Here is a 21,755-nt window from a genome sequence, read left to right on the forward strand (position 1 = left end):
GGTTCCAGGTGAAAAACCAGTAAGGGGAAAGATAAAGGGGTGGGGGAAGGTGTTAAAATGGATGCACCATGATCAGTATGGACAAAGTGGTTCTGATTTAACATTGCATCTTTCTACCTTTAGGACTGCAAGCTCTAGAAGGTCAAAAGAATGTACTAAGTTAACAGTGACCTCTAAGCTAAGTAGTTTTGGTGTGTTACTGGTTTTTGTATGAACTAGTGTTACAACAGGTAAGAGTGAACAGAGTCATAACTTGATACACTTGCAAAGATGTTAAAGAGAGGTTAAGAGTTCATGATTTTGATGTATTTTACATACTTATGCACATTGACACGTAAATATGCAATGAACATTCTTGCTTATTTCTATGGCAAGTTAAGATATTAATTATTATACTTGCTGAATTTTATATTTTTGGTAGGGAAAATGAGGCTTTGTGGATCTCCAGTTGCTACACACCTCCATCTCCCATCAGGAAGGCCTCAAAGCTCTCCATTTCTTTCTGGACATCAGACCAAACCAGTTCCCTTCCACCAGCACTCTCCTCCATTTGGCAGAACTGATCCTCACTCTCAATAATTTCTCCTTTGGATCCTCCCATTTCCTTCAAACAAAAGGTGTAGCCATGGGCGCTCGCGTGGGTCCTAGCTATGCCTGCCTTTTTGTTAGCTACGTGGACAGTCTAGGTTCCAAGTCTACACCGGCATCACTCCCCAACTTTTCCTACGCTACTTCGACGACTAAATTGGCACTGCTTCCTGCACCCATGCACAGCTCGTCAACTTCATCAACTTTGCTTCCAATTTCCACCCTGCTCTCAAATTCACCTGGTCCATTTCTAACACTTCCCTCCTCTTTCTTGATCTCTCTGCCTCTATATCTGGAGACAGCTTATCTACTGATATATTTTATAAACCCACTGATTCTCACAGCTACCAGGACTATACCTCTTACCACCCAGTTTCTTGTAAAAATGCCATCCCCATCTCTCAATTCCTCTGTCTCCACCACATCTGCTCTCAGGATGAGGCCTTCCATTCCAAAACAAAGGAGATATCTTCCTCCACCATCAACGCTGCTCTCACCCACATCTTTTCCATTTTGCACACGTCTGTCCTCACTCCATCCTCACACCACCCCACCAGGAATAGGGTTCCTCTTGTCCTTACCTACCACACCAGCCTGTGTGTCCAGCATATAATTCTCAGTAACTTCTGCCATCTTCAATGGGATCCCACCAAGCACATCTTTCTCTCCTCCCACTTTCTGGTTTCGGCAGGGATCACTCCCTATGCAACTCCCCTGTTCATTCGTTCCTCCCCACTGATCTCGCTCCTGGAATGCATCCTTGCAAGCAGAAAAAGTGCTACATCTGCCCCTACATCTCCTCCCTCACTGCATTCAGGGCCCCAAACAGTCCTTCCAGGTGAGGCGACACTTCACCTGTGAGTATATTGGGGTCATCTACTATATCCGGTGCTCCTGGTGTGGCCTCCCGTATATCAGTGAGACCCAATGAAGATTGGGAGACCTATGCTCCATCCACCAGAAAAAGTAGAATTTCCTATTGGCCACCCATTTTAATTCTTCTTTCCATTCCTATTCTGACATGTCAGTCCATGGCCTCCTCTACTGCTGTGATGAGGCCACACTCAGGATGGAGGAACATCTTATATTCTGTCTCGGCAGCCTCCAACCTGATGGCATGAACATCGATTTATCTAACTTCCAGTAATGCCACACCCTCACCTTTACCATTCCCTATTTCCATTTCCCTCTCTCACCTTATCTCCTTACCTGCCCATCACCTCCCTCTGCTGCTCCTCCCCCTTCCCTTTCTACCATGGTCTTCTGTTCTCTCCTAACAGATTCCCCTTTCTCTAGCCTTTTATCTATTTCACCAATCAAGTTCCAGCTCTTTACTTCACCCCCCTATCACCTACTACCTTGTATCTCTTCCTCCCCTTCCCCCCACCCCAACCTTCTTACTCTGACCTCATCTTTTTTCCTCCAGTCCCGATGAAGGGTCTCCGCCCGAAATGTTGACTGTTTATTCTTTTCCATAGATGCTGCGTGGACAGCTGAGTTCTGCCAGCATTTTGTGTGAGTTGTTAGGCTTTCAAAACCTCTTCACCTATCTCACCCAGGCTGAGAATCAATGTCAATGGCAAATTTGTTCCATACGCATATGCATGATTAGTTACTGCAAGGAGAGGAGTAGTCAGATCCGATTTCTGAATGGACATTAAACCCATGAACACCACCTGACCTCTTATTTTATCTCTATTTTTGCAGTACTTAATTTAACTATTTTATATATATGTACTTACTATAATCCACATTTTCTTTTCTATTAATATGTATTGCATTGTACTGCTGCCACAAAGTTATCAAATTTCATGACATACGCTGGTGATATCAAATCTGATTCTGATGACATTACTATTTTGGGCTGGGATGGTGGAGTAAGGACATTCATGTGATTGTGGTGGAGGAAGGGCAGGAGGGAAGACTGGGAAACAATGCTGGAGGCTGAAGGAGTGATATAGGTTGCTGTGTTTATGAACTGAAAGCCTACCTACAACTTGTTTCAAGTGTTGGACTCTATGAGGAGCAGCTCGGGATCTTTCCTCAAGTATTGCCACAGCAGTCCTCATTCACTGTAAAAGTTTGCTTCTTCATGGATAAGCTGTGCTGATTATTGGGTACACACATGAGGTTGAAACCCCTGAAAGTGATGACTAAATGTACGTCGCAAAACAAAGGGTATTTTGGGCTACTTCATGCATTACCACGTCTCATATATGTAGGATCTTGAGACAAGTTCATAGACTTACCTGGTAAGTTCCCAAGCAGTAGTTCTCATTGGTCTTGCATAGATCTTTGCTAATCTACCTCATGAATACTTCCAACCTGAACGACTACTCAGATTTCCTATCTGAAATTGGCAATGGGCACTTCTGTAGTTTAATTTCAGTCAAAGGCTGATGGTTTTAAATATAAACCTATACCTTTCACATCTGTTTTAAATTTGGTTAAAGTTCCAATAACATCCAGGGTGGCTCTCATCATTCCCCTTGACATCCCATCACCTCATTTTTAAACTGGGTTTAAACCAGAAACCAGTATAACCATAATTAAATCCATACCAGAAACGCTGCTGAACAGTCAATACCAGTACCCAAAACTGATTCATGCACATCAATTGTGGTTACGTACCAGTGACGGTCAACAGCATATTACTGGAGATGAAACCAAACGCATTTCGGGCAATGCACTCATAGCGGCCCTGTTCAGCTTCTCCAACATCTCGAATAGTTAATGCACCCTCCGTAGTGACTAAAAACTTTCCACTGTCTGTGATCTGTACACCATCCTATTTACAAAGAGTAGGTAAAGTAAAATAGTTTTTGTAAACATAAATATTCAACTATTTCATAATCTATTGACTTCTTGTTCTTTTATCTGGGAACAGACATTTTAACTAGATCTTTCTCATTTTACTAACTAATATCTAACCCCCTTTTTGTTACTAGTGATGGACCACATTAATCCAGGCTGTGGATTGCTTCTACATTTATTTTAAACTTCAGCGTTGCATTTCCCCATGAGTTCAAGGTGAAAATTGGAACTGCAGTGAAGCTGCAAAGTTATGACAATACAATTGTTACCTACCAAAACCTTCCATGAAGATCCAGCTACAAAACAGAGATTGAGAACTTTTTGCAATTAATCCCAAATAATGTTGTCCCTTTCACCCTGCACAGTAAAACTGAGGAACATAGAGGGGGTATTTTCTTATCTTCTGCTGCTTTCATATTTATGAAGCCTATCACCATGTGAGATAGCGGGCTTGTGATTTGTTCTCATGTCTTTGGAATTGCCTTCTTGTAATAACTGCTTAGAAGGGACACAACATTATTCCTAAGCAACCTTGTCTTAATGTGAGGTGAACACATCAAAGATATTCACCATCCTTATATAATGACATAATTTAAGAATATTCTTGACCTCCTCGTGTTGAAGATTCGGTGAATAAAAAGGACATCAGAAGATAAAGAGGAATAATGTTTCCAGACTTCTTATTTTCCTGGAAAAATCTGTAGTGCCAGAAACATTGAAAATTCACCTTGTTTAGGAATGAATTAGTGGAGCTTTGTGTAAATTAAAGGAAGGAAGGAACCTCATTCCAAGAATCTTTAGGGGAATATTTAATTCATACCTTGGTCCATGTAATGATCGGGTGAGGCTCCCCCTGTGCAGAGCACTGGATTTCCACATCCTGTCCAGTTTCAGCCGTGGTATCATGTGGTGTGTGAATGAACACAGGTGTCACTGCCCATAAAGAAAGCACAAATCAGAACAAAATATTATATTCCGCTTCTACACTGCTCCACACAATTCAGCATGTAGATGGCAAAAGGTGGATTCAATTCCAAGTTACGCACACAAAATACTGGAGGAACTCGACAGGTCAGATAGCATCTATGGAGGGTAATAAACAGTCAATGTTTCATGCTGAGACTATTCATCAGGACTGGAAAGCAAGGGAGAAGAAGCCAGAATAAGACGGGGGGAGGAGGGAAAGGAGTTCAAGTTGGCAAAGGGTTGGAGAGCAGTGGAGGAACAGTGAGAGTCTCACTGAACTTTTGAAGAGAAGATTTAAACTTTTTCAGTGTAGACATACCCCTCAGAGACTTTACAGTGAAGTAGCACATCATAAATACAAAAGATTTACAATGCTGAAAATCCAGAGCAATATACTGTACAAATTTGTTTGTAGAATAATAGAATTCATTCCAATAAAACTTTAACTTTTGCTCAAAATGTTTGTTTTTGATGTGACTTGTATACCGTTAATCTGCACAATATTTGTAATCAATAGCACTGTCACACTGCAACTGAACTGGCTCTAGAAGATACAGGTCATAAAGGTAATTTCAGTTTGTGTTAGTGGATGACAGCTTATGATACAACAAAAAAAAGACTTCTGACATCCATGAAAAAAACACGGATCTCACCTATTGACTCAACAGTCAGCTGTACTGGTACATGTCTTGCCCCCACTACACTAATGGCATGACACTCATATTGGCCTTGATCATGGGCAGCTACACCCACAATACGCAGTGTTCCAGTAGACAAAACTGTGTGTCTTCGGTCATTGGGCAACTGACCACCTGAATGAGATTAATAAACACAAGTGGAAATAAAAGAGCGTGATTATACTGATTTATGTTAAACTGAAGGCATCATTTTTATCAACTGATAAGTTAGCACACCAAAAGACAAGACATGAACCAGTCAGTCTTTGGTTCACAGACCATGATATCAACAACTTGATCAAGTCCTCTGGAGAGATTTGTCAATGATGGATGGTTGTACTACAAGAACTGAGCAATTATTGATCTGAATGACCGTGGAGAACAGCAGTGAACTTACTCCACACAACATGTGTGATACAAGACTTGAAGCCCAGCACATCAATTGGCAATGGAATGGTGGAGATCTAGCATGTATTGTCAGTCTGTGCAGCAGCAAAGTGTGTCTAAACAAAACTGTTCCATTTGATTTATAACACTGACACAGAAATTTGTCCAGGTTCATCCAATCCACAAAAACAGGACAAATCCAATCAGACCATTTACTGCCTCAACTGTTTTTTTCTCAGTCATCAGCAAAATGAACAAAGTGTACTATCTACTGGCACTTACTAATATTCCACTCTGGGTTTTATCAAGCCCACTCTGCTTCAGACCTCATCTGAGTCTAGGTGCCAAACATACACCAATGAGCTAGATTGTAAAGCTGAGAGGAGAGTGGAGCCCGTGATCTTTAAGTAGCATTGTATACATTAAGGCATCATTGACACTCTAATAAAAGCTGAAGTCAATGGGCAGCAAAGGAAAAGTACTCCAAAGGCTGGAGTCATACCATATACAAAGAAAAATGGTTGAGTGACAAACTGAATCAGAGATCCATTATCCCACCCTCAATTCATAACTACAGGAGTTTCTTGAGACAATGTCCAAAATTCAACCAGATGTTTCACCAATGATCTTTCTTGTGTCATTGGTTAGAAGTAGAGATATTCTCTGATTATTGCATAATCTTCAATTTTATTCTCAATCCCTCAACAAATGAACCAATTCACGTTTGCAAGAAGCAAGATGTGACAATGTTTAGGCATGGATTGACATGTGGCAAGTAATATTCATGTTACCCACACCTATGATTCCAATTCATTCCAAATTGTGTATTATTATTTTGGGGGTTACCTATGACGAGTAGTTCAATTGGCTGAACTACACAAATACCATAGCTAAATAACACATCAGGATAGGTTATCTTTTGCCAATGACCAATCATCTCCTGATGCCTAAGGTGAATTAACTAAGATAGACTGGCAAATGATACTGTACTTAAAGGGTTGATGGTGGATATGCAATGGCAAGTATTTAAAGATTGCATGGATGAACTACAATTGTTCATCTCAGTTTGGCAAAAGAATAAACCAGGAAAGGTAGTGCACCCGTGGCTGACAAGGGAAATTAGGGATAGTATCAATTCCAAAGAAGAAACATACAAATTAGCCAGAAAAAGCGGCTCACCTGAGGACTGGGAGAGATTCAGAGTCCAGCAGAGGAGGACAAAGGGCTTAATTAGGAAAGGGAAAAAAGATTATGAGAGAAAACTGGCAGGGAACATAAAAACTGACTAAAAGCTTTTATAGATAAGTGAAAAGAAAAAGATTGGTTAAGACAAATGTAGGTCCCTTACAGTCAGAAACAGGTGAATTGATGATGGGGAACAAGGACATGGCAGACCAATTGAATAACTACTTTGGTTCTGTCTTCACTAAGGAGCACATAAATAATCTTCCGGAAATAATAGGGGACCGAGGGTCTAGTGAGATGGAGGAACTGAGGGAAATACATGTTAGGAGGGAAGTGGTGTTACATAAATTGAAGGGACTAAAGGCAGATAAATCCCCAGGAGCCAGATGGTCCGCATCCCAGAGTGCTTAAGGAAGTAGCCCAAGAAATAGTGGATGCATTGGTGATAATTTTTCAAAACTCTTTAGATTCTGGACTAGTTCCTGAGGATTGGAGGGTGGCTAATGTAACCCCACTTTTTAAAAAAAGGAGGGAGAGGGAAACCAGGGAATTATAGACCAGTTAGCCTAACATCGGTGGTGGGAAAAGTGCTAGAGTCAGTTATCAAAGATGTGATAACAGCACATTTGGAAAGCGGTGAAATCATCGGACAAAGTTAGCATGGATTCGTGAAAGGAAAATCACATCTGACGAATCTCATAGAATTGTTTGAGGATGTAACTAGTAGAGTGGATAGGGGAGAACCGGTGGATGTGGTATATTTGGATTTTCAAAAGGCTTTTGACAAGGTCCCACACAGGAGATTAGTGTGCAAACTTAAAGCATATGGTATTGGGGGTATGGTATTGATGTGGATAGAGAATTGGTCGGCAGACAGGAAGCAAAGAGTGGGAATAAACGGGACCTTTTCAGAATGGCAGGCAGTGACTGGTGGGGTACCGCAAGGCTCAGTGCTGGGACCCCAGTTGTTTACAATATATATTAATGACTTAGATGAGGGAATTAAATGAAGCATCTCCAAGTTTGCAGATGACACGAAGCTGGGCGGCAGTGTTAGCTGTGAGGAGGATGCTAAGAGGATGCAAGGTGACTTGGATAGGTTAGGTGAGTGGGCAATTTCATGGCAGATGCAATTTAATGTGGATAAATGTGAGGTTATCCACTTTGGTGGCAAAAACAGGAAAACAGATTATTATCTCAATGGTGGTCAATTAGGAAACGGGGAGGTGCAATGAGACATTATATACCAGTCATTGAAAGTGAGCATGCAGGTACAGCAGGCAGTGAAAAAAGCTAATGGTATGCTGGCATTCATAGCAAGAGGATTCGAGTACAGGAGCAGGGAGGTACTACTGCAGTTGTACAAGGCCTTGGTGAGACCACACCTGGAGTATTGTGTGCAGTTCTGGTCCCCTAATCTGAGGAAAGACATTCTTGCCATAGAGGGAGTACAAAGAAGGTTCACCAGATTGATTCCTGGGATGGAAGGACTTTCATATGATGAAAGAGTGGATCGACTAGGCTTATATTTGCTGGAATTTAGAAGATTGAGGGGGGATCTGATTGAAATGTATAAGATCCTAAAGGGATTGGACAGGCTAGATGCAGGAAGATTGTTCCCGATGTTGGGGAAGTCCAGAACGAGGGGTCACAGTTTAAGGATAAAGGGAAGCCTTTTAGGACCGAGATGAGGAAAAACTTCTTCACACAGAGAGTGGTGAATCTGTGGAATTCTCTGCCACAGGAACCAGTTGAGGCCAGTTCATTGGCTATATTTAAGAGGGAGTTAGATATGGCCCTTGTGGCTAAAGGGATCAGGGGGTATGGAGAGAAGGCAGGTACAGGGTTCTGAGTTGGATGATCAGCCATGATCATACTGAATGGTGGTGCAGGCTCGAAGGGCTGAATGGACTACTCCTGCACATATTTTCTATGTTTCTCTGTCTTTCCACAAAGCACAAATTACAATCTCTTCACTTGCCCAGATAAGTGTATCAATAATGCTCAGGAGAAAGTAAGCTACTTGAGTGGCACTGAATCAACCACCCTAATAATTTGATTCCTTTACCAGCTGTACCGAATGATCGCAGGATATATCCTCAATGCAATACAGTGCAGTTACTTCCCAGAATCCTCTGGCAGCATCTCCCAAACCAGCAAACTCTTCTACGAAAATGAACAAAGTTCAGGGCAAAACCATCACCACCAAGTTCCCTTTCAGTCGTGCACCATCCTTACCTGGAAATAAGAATGGTGCTTCACTGTCTACCAGAACACCTATGCTGTGACCAACTAAAACTGAGCTGCATGGAAGCTGCAACTGGGAAATAGAAAAGTATTCACACGGCAAATCTCCTGGAGAATCCAAGATATCCTCATTTTCCTGACACAATGTTTTGTACTTTTTCAATGCCAAGGTAACCTTAACTACTGTTTGTCTAGAATTAAACATCTCCACTGCTTTGCTGACTTTGTAGTCGTTTGTAACTCACAGAAACAGCTCGACCTCATTGTCGGTCTAAACGGAGAAGTGCGGTCTGATTTTTCCAGCGGAGGTTTTCTTTGTATTCCTCAAAGACGTTGTTGAAAACTTTCTTTTGCTGTTGTTGTTGGTACTCTAGTTTTATTCTATGGAAATAGTACAACACCACCGCAGAAACGTAAATATTATACCGTTTCCTCTTGCTTGTTTTCTGTAGATATGTCTGTGTATGCCCAGTAGGAGTAGATTCGCCCAAATATCCATTTTGGTGTGGACAGAGATATTTTGAAAAATACGTAGTGTGGACGCCTGTCGTTTTTACTCGAAACTGGCGTTTTCAAAATTATCCAGTCTAGTGTGGACGCAGCCTTAGTACAAACTCCAGACACCCAAAATATCTCTTGTTTGTTACATTTCTGAAGGATGATTAAGAAGGTGAAATGACAGAGCAGTCCTGTTCTGAATGGTGCATTAAGTGGAAGGGATACACCTTTAGCAATGTGTTAATAGCAGGAACACTCAACTATCATCTTCCCCTATGTAGCATTATGACAGAATCATAATATCCCACACCAAATAATTAGTTTTACTAGCCACAAAGTTATCAATTGGGAGCTAAATTGTGTACAGGCTTTATTTCCTGAAAACTGGTTCTTATTTTAGTTAATCCAGAATCATACTATCCAAGAGGGGGAGGGAGGGGGGGGAAGGGGGGGAGGGAGGGGGGGGAAGGGGGGGAGGAGGGAGGGGGGGGAAGGGGGGGGAGGGAGGGGGGGAAGGGGGGGGAGGGAGGGGGGAAGGGGGGGGAGGGAGGGGGGAAGGGGGGGAGGGGGGGGAGGGAGGGGGGAAGGAGGGGGAGGGAGGGGGGGAGGGAGGGGGGAAGGGGGGGGGAGGGAGGGGGGAAGGGGGGGAGGGAGGGGGAGGGAGGGGGGAAGGGGGGGGAGGGAGGGGGGAAGGGGGGAGGGAGGGGGGAGGGAGGGGGGAAGGGGGGGAGGGAGGGGGGGAGGGAGGGGGGAAGGGGGGGAGGGAGGGGGGGAGGGAGGGGGGAAGGGGGGGGAGGGAGGGGGGAAGGGGAAGGGGGGGAGAAGGGGAAGGGGGGGAGAAGGGGAAGGGGGGGAGGGGGGGAGGAGGGGAAGGGGGGAGGGGGGGGAAGGGGAGGGGAGGGGAGGGAGGGAGGGATTGAGATTGAAGGGGGAGGGCAGGAGACTGTGGAATACTCCAGAAGTAAAGGTAGCCAAAAAAGGGGTGCATCAAGTGAAAGACCTGAAGTAAAGGGGGACAACAAATTGAGGAAAATGGGTGAATTGGAGGAATTTATAGTTCTGTATAAAATTAAAGGTCAAGAGGAAGAAGGAGGAGGATTTAGAGCCCTTAATCCTTTGAAAGTGGTAGCAGCATTAGAGAACCAAATAGGTAAAGGATTCCAGGCCAAGATTTTGTCTCATGGATTGCTGAAAATTTGTTGCAAAGATATTAACCAATATAACAGTGCTAAAATGGTGGGAAAATTGGTTGTGAAAGTGGAGTGTATTACTCTGAAAGAAAGGAAGGGAGTTAAGGGGGTAGTGTATGGTATTTGGTCTGGCAAACTGAAAAAAAAATTTTGGATAATATTAAAGGTGGTCGAGTGATTGAAGCCAAACGATTGAAATCAAGAGAAGGTGGTATTTGGGATTTCCCTGTTCTTCTGGTTTTTGCAGGTGATGTTCTTCCAACTAGAGTCCATCTTGGGTGCATGTCTTATCAAGTTAGAGAATACATTAGGCCTCCCTTACACTGTTATAATTGCCAGAGATTTGGACATGTTGCTGGTTCATGTTGAGTTAAAAGATGATGTATGAATTGTGGAGAGGATCATGATATTAAAGCATGTAAGGCAGCGGTGCCTAAGTGCAGTAACCGTGGAGGGGAGCATATAGCGGCGTTCAGAGGATGTGAGTATTTTAGTAAGGCAAAGCAGATTCAGGATGTTAGTATCCCAAAAAAAAAATGCTGATGCAGTAAAGAAAGTCGATAGAGAGCAAAGGATAAGCAAAGAAAAGATTGGAACGATGGGGAGTCAGCACATTGAGCTCTCCAACTATGGTTCCTTCGGGCATGTTGTTGATGACTAAAGAGTCTTTTTTGTGTTTATTGTTGATGTACTGGTTGGGGCTAAAACTACAGCCAAAAGGTCGGATATGATAAAAATAGTTGTTGAAGCTGCAGAGAGATTCCTTGATATAAAACAGATTTCACTGGAAAAATTACATGAGTATATGACAGACAAACAATCACTGAATACTTCCCAGTTGTTGGGATCAGAGAGTACGGAGGAGCTTTATGTGAATGAAGAGGCCAATAATTAGTATTTGGATGTTTTTAATATTACAATGGAATGCAAGAAGTTTATCTGCAAATGGTCAAGAATTAAAAAGATTTGTTGGAACTTTTAAAGACAAGCCTGATTAGATCTGTATACAGGAGACATGTTTAAAGCCTCATTTGGATTTTGTGATCCCTGGATATGATAGTTTGAGAGCTGACAGAACGGGTAAATCTGGTGGAGGGTGTGCAACTTTCATAAAAGCAGGACTCCAGTTTAGAAGACTTGATTTTAAATCTAAGCTTGAAATTATGGCTGTGGAGGTTTGGAGCTCTTGTGGTCAAATAACTCTGATTAACTTTTATAATCCAGGTAATATGTTATCAGATTTGGATGAAATTATGAATAAGGTAAGATCGCCAGTAATCTGGGTTGGAGATTTCAATGCCCATAATTCTATATGGGGCAGCGAAAGTAAAGATAGTAATGGAGCGGTAATAGAGGAGTTTCTAGATAAATACAACATGGTACTGCTAAATGACGGAAGGCCTATAAGATTTAATATTGTAAAGAATACTTGTAGTCACTTAGACTTATCTATCACTTCCTGAAACTTAGCTAGGGTTGGGAATGGGATGTTATGGACAGATACACACTAGGAAGTGATCACTATCCTATATGTACAAACTGTAGATTTGGTAGAAATTTGATGTATAAGTTGAGGAGAGGTTTGCTAGGCATAATTTTTCTTTGGCCCATTGGGATGAGTACTAGGAGAAAGCTGTGGATATAATAGAAGAGATTAATAGCGAGGGCTCCATAGATGATTGGAATGAATCCCTCTGTTCTATAATTCATAAAGTTGCTACGGAATGTACTTAAGGCTCGAGCACTAGTTCCGTGGTGGAATAAAAATTGTGATATAGCAGAAAGAAATAGAGCTTACAGGAAATTAAGAAAGTACTCAGTGTTAGATAATGTTATGGAGTATAAAAAGGAAAGAGCAGTAGCAAGGAGAGTAATTAAAAATGCAAAGAGGGATAGTTGGAGAAGATTTTGTGGAACCCTGGGCCCTGAGACACCTATAAAGCAGCTATGGATGATCATTCACAAAATGTCAGGGATATATAGGAAACCATCTATCCCAGCTTTGCTGGAAGGAGATATTGAAGCTGTAACCAATAAGGAAAAGGCTGATGTGTTTGTAGAGGTGTTCCAAGCATTACATAGTTCCGGAGAGTTAGGTGATTTGAGAAAGGAAATTATGTTAAAGGAAAGTTGGAAACTGGACAGGAGTTTGGATGATAATAGCTCCATAAATTTGTTTTTCTCCCTTCAGGAAATGCAGGAAGCTGTCCAATCAGGTTCAAACACGTCTCCTGGTAGGGATGGACTGTGTTATGAACTGCTTAAGCATTTAGATGACTCTGTATTAATAGAAATTCTAGCATTATTAATTCAGTGTGGAAAGAAGGAAAATTACCAGTAGAATGGAAGCATACGGTGGTAGTTCCAGTTTTAAAGCCAGGTAAGGACACGTCTAGTCCTAGTTCGTATTGGCCAATAGCTTTAAAGTCAGTACTTTGTAAAACTATGGAACGAATGGTCACCAAGACACTTGTTTATTTTTTGGAGAATAAGGGACATTTTGCTGCTTATCAAAGTGGTTTTAGAGCTGGAAGATCAACAATGGAAGCTGTTGCCCTTTTAGATCATGCTATTAAAAAAAAAATTCAAAATAGAGAAGTAATGGTAGGTGTATTTCTAGATATTGAAAGAGCATATGACTCACTATGGAAGGATGGCTTATTAATTAAACTCTATGATGCGGGAATTAGAGGTAGAATATTTAATTGGATCAAAGATTTCCTTTAGGAAAGGACAATTCAAGTAAGAATAGGCAGAACAAGCTCCAAGTCAGTTACAATAGGTAATGGTACCCCTCAAGGAAGTGTCATTAGTCCAGTTCTTTTTAATATCATGATAAATGATATCTTTGATCAGGTAAGGGCAGGATTTGGCAAATCATTGTTTGCAGACGATGGTGCAATCTGGAAAAGAGGAAGAAACATCAAGTATATATTAAGGCAGGTACAAAAGGCTTTAAGATCAGTTGAAAACTGGGCTAATAAATGGGGTTTCAGGATTTTTGCTTCTAAGTTCAAATACATGATTTTTGGCCTTAGAAGAAAGATTCCTGATTGTGAATTGTGTCTATATGATTCTCCACTAGAAAGAGTCAAGGTATTCACGTTTTTAGGTGTCTGGTTTGATGAAAGACTTACTTGGAGGGTTCATATAGATAAAACAATTGGAAAGTGTGAGAAAGTTTTAAATGTTGTGAGAAGTATTGTTGGATGTGACTGGGGAGCAGGGCAGGAAAATACTTAATGTATCTAGCTATGATTAGATCAGTTATGGATTATGATTGTATTGCTTATGGTTCCGCTGCTGTGGCAGTGCTTGGAAAACTAGACACTGTGCAGTCCAAAGCACTTAGACTCTGTTGTCGGGCTTTTGGAACAATATCAGTCCTGGCATTATGTGTAGGGATGGGAGAAATGCCTCTACATTTAAGACGAATTCAGTTGGGCCTGCAGTATTGGGTAAAACTAAATGGATTCAATCACAGCTGTCCATCAAAGTGTCTTTTGCAGGGGAAGTCAGGGTGCCAAAGTAAAATTAAAAGATGCCCATTTTTAGATTTGGTTAATAACTGGGCTGTGAAACTGAAACTGACTGAGGAAGACATAGTTGACCAAATTTGCTTGCCACCTGTCCCTTTTTGGCTCTTTCCAGAACAAGAAGTAGACCTATTCCTCCTTTTTCAGCTTCAAGGAAGCAGTGCAATTTCATCAGCGTTGATCACAAATGAATATTTAAATAATAAATGGGGATCTTATCTGAAGATTTTTACTGTTGGCTCAGTGGACCCAGAGGGCAGTAGCGCAGGATTTGGGATGTATGTGTCTCAACTTCCAAGTTAAAATTGGTCACCGGGTTTCAGACGGTGTTTCTGCCTTTGCAACAGAATTATTAGCAATCCTCTGGGCCTTATGGTGGATAGAAGACTCTCGACCACGTAGGTTTATCATCTTTTTGGATTCTGCTGCTGCCTTAGAGCCTATAAAAGGGAGTAAATCAAAAGCGCGTCCTGACATAGTTATTGAGATTCTCTTAGCGTTGTTTAGATTAGGGAAGATGGGTTGTGCAGTTAGATTTTCATGGATACCTGGCCATGCTGGGGTGGAGGGAAATGAAATTGTGGATGGCATTGCAAAGTCTTCCTTACAGAGCAGGCAAGTAGAAATTAGAGTTCTCCTAGGCAGAACAAAATTTAAAAGTAGGATTAAAAAAGGTATAGAGAAGAAGTGGCAGGAGGATTGGAAACACGAATTAAGGGGCAGGCATTATTTTTCTAGTCACCCACTAGTTAAAAAGGTCTCAGACCTTTTAAGTCGCAGAGGTATGGTGAAATTTACAAGACTTAGGTTGGGGCATTGTGGGCTAAATTACTATTTAAAAATAATAGGAAAACATCCTACTGGATTATGTGACTGTGGTAGTCCAGAGACACTCCAGCATGTTTTGCTGAGCTGTAATACAAAATTGAAAGAAGCATGTTGTTCAAGAGGTTACCTAGCTTAAATTCATTTTGGTTTTCTATTAAATCTTTGTTTGGCCATCAAGAGAATCAACATCTGATTGATGAGTCTATTATTCAGTTTATACGTGAGACTAGGTTGTACTCGAGAATTTGAGTTCCTTGAAGTTCTATAATTATACATCCTGCGCAGGGCTGTAATACGCTTGGATGCATCTAAACAGCCAGAAATAGAGGAAGGAGAAGTTGTTATTCAGACCAAACGTCAGAATGGGGAAGAAATGTGATCCAAGTGTCTGACTGTGGAATGAATGGCTGCTAGTGCCAGATGGGGTTGTTTGTGTATCTCAGAAACTGCTGATCTCATGGGATTTTCATGCACAACTGCTTCTCAAGTTTTCAGTGAATGGTGTGGAAAAGCAAAAAAAAATCAAGTGACTGGTAGTTCTGTGGGTGAAAACAGCTTGTTAATGAGAAACGCCAGACTGGTTCAAGTTGAGAGGAAGGTAACTCAAATAGCAATGTGTTAAAATAGTGGTGTGCAATAGAGCTTCTCAGAATGCACCATGTGTTGAACCTTTAAGTGGGTGGGCTACAGCAGCAGAAGACCACACCAAGTTCCACTCCTGCGTCTAATAAAGTGGCCACTGAGTGGAATTGACTACTCTTGTCAATGATACTCAGATGTTGAAAATGAATGAAAAGAGAATATTTTGGGAAGCCAGCTGTCATCACAGTCAGGAATGCTGCATAATCGTGATGGGGATCTGCAGAATATTGGGCTGCTTCGGTATAAAATTAGAACCTAATCTGAGCACAACCTGACCATGGTCATTGAAAACCCAACCCCATCCTGAGCACTTAGAAATGTTCTCTATAATCTACTTAATACAATGTGGACCACTACAATAATAAAGAAGACTCAAATATGCTTTTGGTCTATTTGAAGCCAAATGAAAATCTACCCAAAATACAATTTTCTGAACATTACTTTCTATTCAAGCAAAGCTTCCCAAACTGGGCAGCTCGCTGAACCAGGCAAATACACCACCCAAAGGTTTCTCCATAAAATATGTTCAATTCAATACAAACTTTATACAGAATTGGGCTTTGTGGAACTTGGATCTGGAAGCCAGGCCCTACTGCAAAGGTCTCCACAATTCAATAAGTTGAAATAAGTTCAGACTTCATTTAAATGTGTCCAGTTAGAACCAATTCATGTTTGCAAGTTGCATGGCGCAGATAACAGCCAGGCATGGGATGACATATAGCAAGTAATGAGGAACATCTTCCAGCAGTTGATGGGCCTCAAATATCATAGAAGTCAGCAATATGCCTCTACCATTTTTTTTCTTTTCAGGTATGGTTCCTGCTATCAACTCATCCTCAACAAGGACCAGAACACATTGTGCTGTTCTACCACATCAGTCCAAGCTCAGATTACTGGGAATAAGACGCAAAGATCCACAAGTTTTAGAAACCAAAGCTTCATAAATCAAAGTATTGAATGCAAGAATTGAAATGTTATGTTGAAGTTATGTAAGATGTTGGTGAGGCTTAATCTGGAATACTGAGTGCAGTTCTGGTCACCTACCTACAGGAATTATACCAAAGAGTACAGAGAAAATTTGCAAGGATGTTGCCGAGTCTTCATGACTGGAGTTACAGGGAAAGATTAAAAGTTCAGTCTTTGTTCTCTATAGCCTGGGAGAATGAGGAGAGCTTTGATAGAGGTATACAAAATTATGAGGGGTGTAGAGAGGGTAAATGTAAGCGGGTGTTTTCAACAGAGGTTGGGTGAGGCTAGAACTAGAGGTCACGTGTTAAGGGTGATAGGTGAAATGTTAAAGGGGAATATGAGGGGAACTTCTTCATTCAGAAAGTTCTAAGTATCAAATGAGTTCCCAGTTGAAGTGATGAATGCAGATTTGATTTCAACATTTAAGCAAAGTTTGAATAAATGTATGCATAGGAAGGGTATGGTGGGCGATAGTCCAGGTGAAACGCAGTAAGACCAGACAAAATAATAGTTTGGCATGGACTAGACAGACCAAAGGGCCTATCCCTGCGCTGTCCTATACACAACACACAGAAAAGGCTTCAGCCCAGAGGAAAATGAGCTTTGTTGAACATATGGTGCCCCTTTCTTATCACTATTTGCCTTTTGGTAACTAATGCTGTTTTTCAGATCGTTACGGGGCCCAAAGATGTGACTCTGTGTTATTGTAACATAGTGATGAGTAATGGCACTCTAGTTATACTACAACAATCAGCAGGGTTCCTAAACAATGCTCTGCTCCATAGGTTATGAAAGCAGCAGCACAACTTGAAGTACATCTTTTTACCTGGAGCCATTTGTCATATAAATTTAGTGAATCACTTCACTGTAGTACATACGACTGATTATAAATGCCTGTTATTGCCTGTATACTTGTTTTATTATCCTGTAAGGCATCTCATAGTGTTATTTAATTAGATTAATAAGCTTAATAAAATCAGATTTTGTTAAGCATTTCAGAAAAAAGAAATTCAGTAGGGAATTCAGATTAAAAAACTGCTTTACTCAAAGTCCAGTGTGAATATGAACTCCATAACAAAGGAATTGCTTGCAGCAAGAAGTATAGAAGAATTTATGGAAGGCTATACAACAGTGAAGGGAATTAGAGTGTTTGGCTCATTTATCTGGATAATGAAAGGTGAAAGGAGGCTTGAGTGGAAATATCGACAGCAAATGACCTGTTTCTGTGCACATATCCAATGTGATCCTATGTAGCTACCTTCATCACTTCATTGGTGATCTCCGTGGCAAAAACATGAACAGAGGAGATTTACAGTGTGTTGCTGGAACTTGAGGGACCGAGTCTTGGACAGAGATTGAGCAGAGTACGTTTTTTGATTGGAACATAGGAGAATGATGGCTGTTCTCATTAAGATGTTTATAGAGGGGTAGTGTGCACAGTCCTTAGCCCAGGGTTGGGGAATCAAGAATTAGAGGGCAGAAGTTTAAGGTGAGAGAGGAAAGATTTAATGGGAACGATTAGAGCAACTTTTTCCACCCAGAGCGTGCTCTGTAAACAGAATGAGTTGCCAGAGAAGTGTTGAAGCAGGTACATTAACAACATTTAAAAGGTAACTTGGACTGGTACATCGATAGGAAAGGTTTAGAGGAACATAGGCCAAAAGCGGACAAATGGGACTAGCTTAAACAGAAATCTTGGTCAGCATGGACTCTTGGCTGTTTGACCCTATGACTCTACGTTAAGAATACAAATTGTATTTAAAGGACAGACAGGTAGGTGGGGAGGGGGTAGAAATGAAATGAAATCAAATCCTTCAGAAGAGGTGACATAGATGTAGAAGATTTAGAACTTCTTGTGGGTAGAGTTAAAAAACTGCAAGGGTAAAAAGACCCTGATGAGAGTTATATAGAGGGCTCTGAATAGTAGCCAAAATGAAGGGTGCAATTTACAATGGGAGATAGAAAAGTCATGTAAAAAGGGCAATGTTACGGTAGTCATGGGGATTTCAGTATGCAGGTAGATTGGAAAAAATAGGATGATGCTGGATCCCAAGAGTATAAATTTGTAGAATCCCTATGGGATGGCTTTATGAAGCAGCTTGTGGTTGATCACACTAGGAGAAGGCCATTCTAGATTGGATGTTGTGTAATAAACCAGATTTAATTAGCGAGCTTAAGGTAAAGGAACCCCTAGGAGACAGTGATCATAATATGGTAGAATTCACCCTGCAATTTTGAGAGGGAAAAACTAATTAAATGGGAGCAATTTGGAATATGCAGGATTGATTCATCCTTGAGAAAAAGTATTCTAAAGGGAAGATGAGGCAACCATGGCTGACAAGGTAAATCATAGATAGCATAAAAAAAAAGAGGGTATATAATAAAGTAAAAATCAGTGGGAAGCTAAAGGATTAAGAAGCTTTTAAAAACAAACGGAAGGCAACTAAAAAAGCAGCAAAGAGAGAAGAGATGAAATATGAAGGTAAGCTAGCCAATGATATAAAAGAGGATAGCAAAAGTTTTTTCAGATATGCAATGAGTAAAAGAGAGGTGAGAGTGGATAACAGAGTGTTGGAAAATGACACTGGAAAGGTAGTAATGGGGAACAAAGACATGGAGGATGAACTCACTAAGAGTTTTGCATTAGTCTTCAATGGGATGACACCATTGGACACCGAAAACACCATTCATTCATTGGCTTCACAATTTTGAAAGCAACAGAAGAAAAGAAGTGAGTGTAGCTGCTATTACTAAAGAGAAGATGCCTGGGAAGCTGAAAGGTCTGAAGGTAGAGAAGTTACCAGGATCAGATGGACTACAATCCAGCATTCTGAAAGAGGTAGCTGAAGAGATTGTGGAGGCATTAGTAGTGATCCTTCAAGAATCAATAGATTCTGGAATGGTTTTGGAGGTCTAGAATATTGTAAATGTTACTCCAGTCAATAAGAAAGGAGAAAGAAGGGACCTCCTTAAATCATTGAAGATTGAAAGGCCCATTTAGAATGGATGAGGAGAGGATGTTTCCTATAGTGGGGGTGACTAGGGCCAGAAGGCACAGCCTCAGTGTACAAGAATGTCCCTTTATAATTGGGATGAGGAGGAATTTCTTTGGCCAGAGGATGGGGAATCTGTGGAATTTATTGTGAGAGACATCTCTGGAGGCCAAGTCATTAGGTATATTTAAAGCTGATGTTGATGTTCTTGATTAGTAATGGTGTCAAAGGTACAGGAAAAATGCAAGAGAATGAGGCTGAGAGGGATAACCAGCTATGATGGAATGGCAGAGCAGACTCAATGGGCTGAAAAGCCTAATTCTGCTCCTATGTCTTGTGGTCTTTTGGGCTCTATCCCTTTTACTAATTGATGGGCATTCAATTCAGTGGATTTTTCCTGGTTTTCATCCCGTGTGATATTAACGAGTTGGCTGAGTTGCCAATCATCTTACAAAATTCTCAGATGGTATTTCAGGAGCAACAAATGCCTTATTTTAAACGTGTCTTATTTTTAAAAACAAGTTGCAAGTAAAGATTAGATTGTACCACTGTGGTTGGCAGAAGCTCACAAATTGTAAGCATATAAACATGTATTTAACTATCTCTTATAGTTTGAAATAAGTATGTGAATGAATTATAATCCACATAAAAACAGTTGTCAAGTACTTTACAATGTTAGACATAATTAACAAACACTAGCGCCTCCTGCAACAAAATACAGTATTAGCTTGTCCATGTATTTTATAATGGGATTAGTTCATAAGTGGCTGGATTTCATGCTAGTACAAGTACTTTCACTTGCTTCCATATTTGAGGCACATGGAATCACTGACAACAACTGGAATTCTGCTTTAAATCATGGATACAAAGAGCTCTCAAAGTGACGGTAAATTTCATGATACAGTAGTTTCAGCATCATTACTATCTCAAAGCTTGATGCATATCATTGTACACAAACAAAATATGCTGGAAACCTGCTTTAGTCCAGGCGATCACTGGAGCTGGGGTCCCCTCTGCAAGACAGAAGAAATCCACTGTAGTTCCTTCCACTACCACCTGGTCTTTGGGAACCAATAAAAATTTAGGACCATCTGGAGAAACAAAAAAACCAAAACAAAGTATAGTTAAACATTATTGAATATAAGCAAGCAACATTCCCTCTAATTTTCTTTTTACAGCTGCATGGACCAAACATTGCTCTAAGCAGAAAATTTTTACATGGCCTGAAAATTGTGCGGCACTTTATATTAACATTATATAAAAGAAAATTCCAGCTGTGTGACAACAAAGGCTATGTGTGCGGGAGCATTTCAGTTGCTGTGCGGCTGCAAACTGCACAGATTCGAGGGAACAGTGTACGCAAGGTGGAGAGAGGGTGAATTTCTGAAGATATTTTCTGTTGGCTGACTATTCAGTTGCACCTAATGAAAATTTTTGAAAATTACTAAATGCTACCTGTTGAAATCAGAATCATATACTCTAATAATACCTCATAAGGTTTAATGCCCAAAAGTTTTAAGCTGAAATCACAATGGGTTAAAGTGTTAAGGCATCTTTTTCTAATTTTAGGTTAAGTAAAGCGCCATAATGCATATGGCAAAGTATCTGTAATACTATATGATACATGGATTTCCTTTTCGCTAATTCAAAAGTATCATTTCTGTAAATTGACAAACTAGTATGTCTAGAATGAATTTCCATTATATAGGTTTAAAGGCTGCAGTTCAGTGTCTATGGCAGAGATTGGTTCTGGACAGATTACAGCAAGAGAAACAACTCTGTCACTGCATCCATGATCAATCAATTTATGCAGAATTGAAGTTTCTTGGATCCATTTGCCTTAATTTTTGGGTTGGGGCTGTGGTTGAGTAATTCTGACTTTGGCTTTCAACTGTTTTCTTCTTCTTTAGGAACACAAAGTAACAACACTTCAATAGAGAAACCCAACGATCATACTTCAAAGGTATATTCATAGTATTGCAAGTCATTTTCCAATGGCACAAAAATTTTAGATTAACTAAATGTGTTAAGACTACGGAAAAGAGGGAAAGCACAAAATAATTATTATTCTCTTAAACAAAAGTTCAGAATTTTCTGAACTGTCAAAGCTTGTATTGAACGACAATCCAGTATATAATTTGTATAAGAGGAAAAAATTCAGAATCAGAATCAGGTTTATTATCACCAGCATGTGACGTGAAATTTGTTAACTTAGCAGCAGCAGTTCTGTACAAT

General features: G+C 40.6%; 1 protein-coding gene across 3 annotated transcripts in view; it reads right to left on the bottom strand.

Annotated features, from left to right (window-relative positions):
• The window catches only part of LOC140186793 (peroxidasin homolog), a 271,446-nt gene that overhangs the window by 43,212 nt on the left and 206,479 nt on the right, over positions 1 to 21,755 (bottom strand). For all 3 annotated transcript variants that reach the window (XM_072241373.1, XM_072241381.1, XM_072241390.1), the window contains exons 11-14: positions 20,495 to 20,611; positions 5,022 to 5,180; positions 4,223 to 4,335; positions 3,220 to 3,376 (exon numbers count right to left, since the gene is read on the bottom strand). In XM_072241373.1, the coding sequence (XP_072097474.1) occupies positions 3,220 to 3,376; positions 4,223 to 4,335; positions 5,022 to 5,180; positions 20,495 to 20,611 (546 nt within the window). The remainder of the gene's footprint in view (positions 1 to 3,219; positions 3,377 to 4,222; positions 4,336 to 5,021; positions 5,181 to 20,494; positions 20,612 to 21,755) is intronic.

This window comes from Mobula birostris, chromosome 2 (genome assembly GCF_030028105.1).
Source record: "Mobula birostris isolate sMobBir1 chromosome 2, sMobBir1.hap1, whole genome shotgun sequence".
NCBI classification, from domain to species: Eukaryota; Metazoa; Chordata; class Chondrichthyes; order Myliobatiformes; family Myliobatidae; genus Mobula; species Mobula birostris.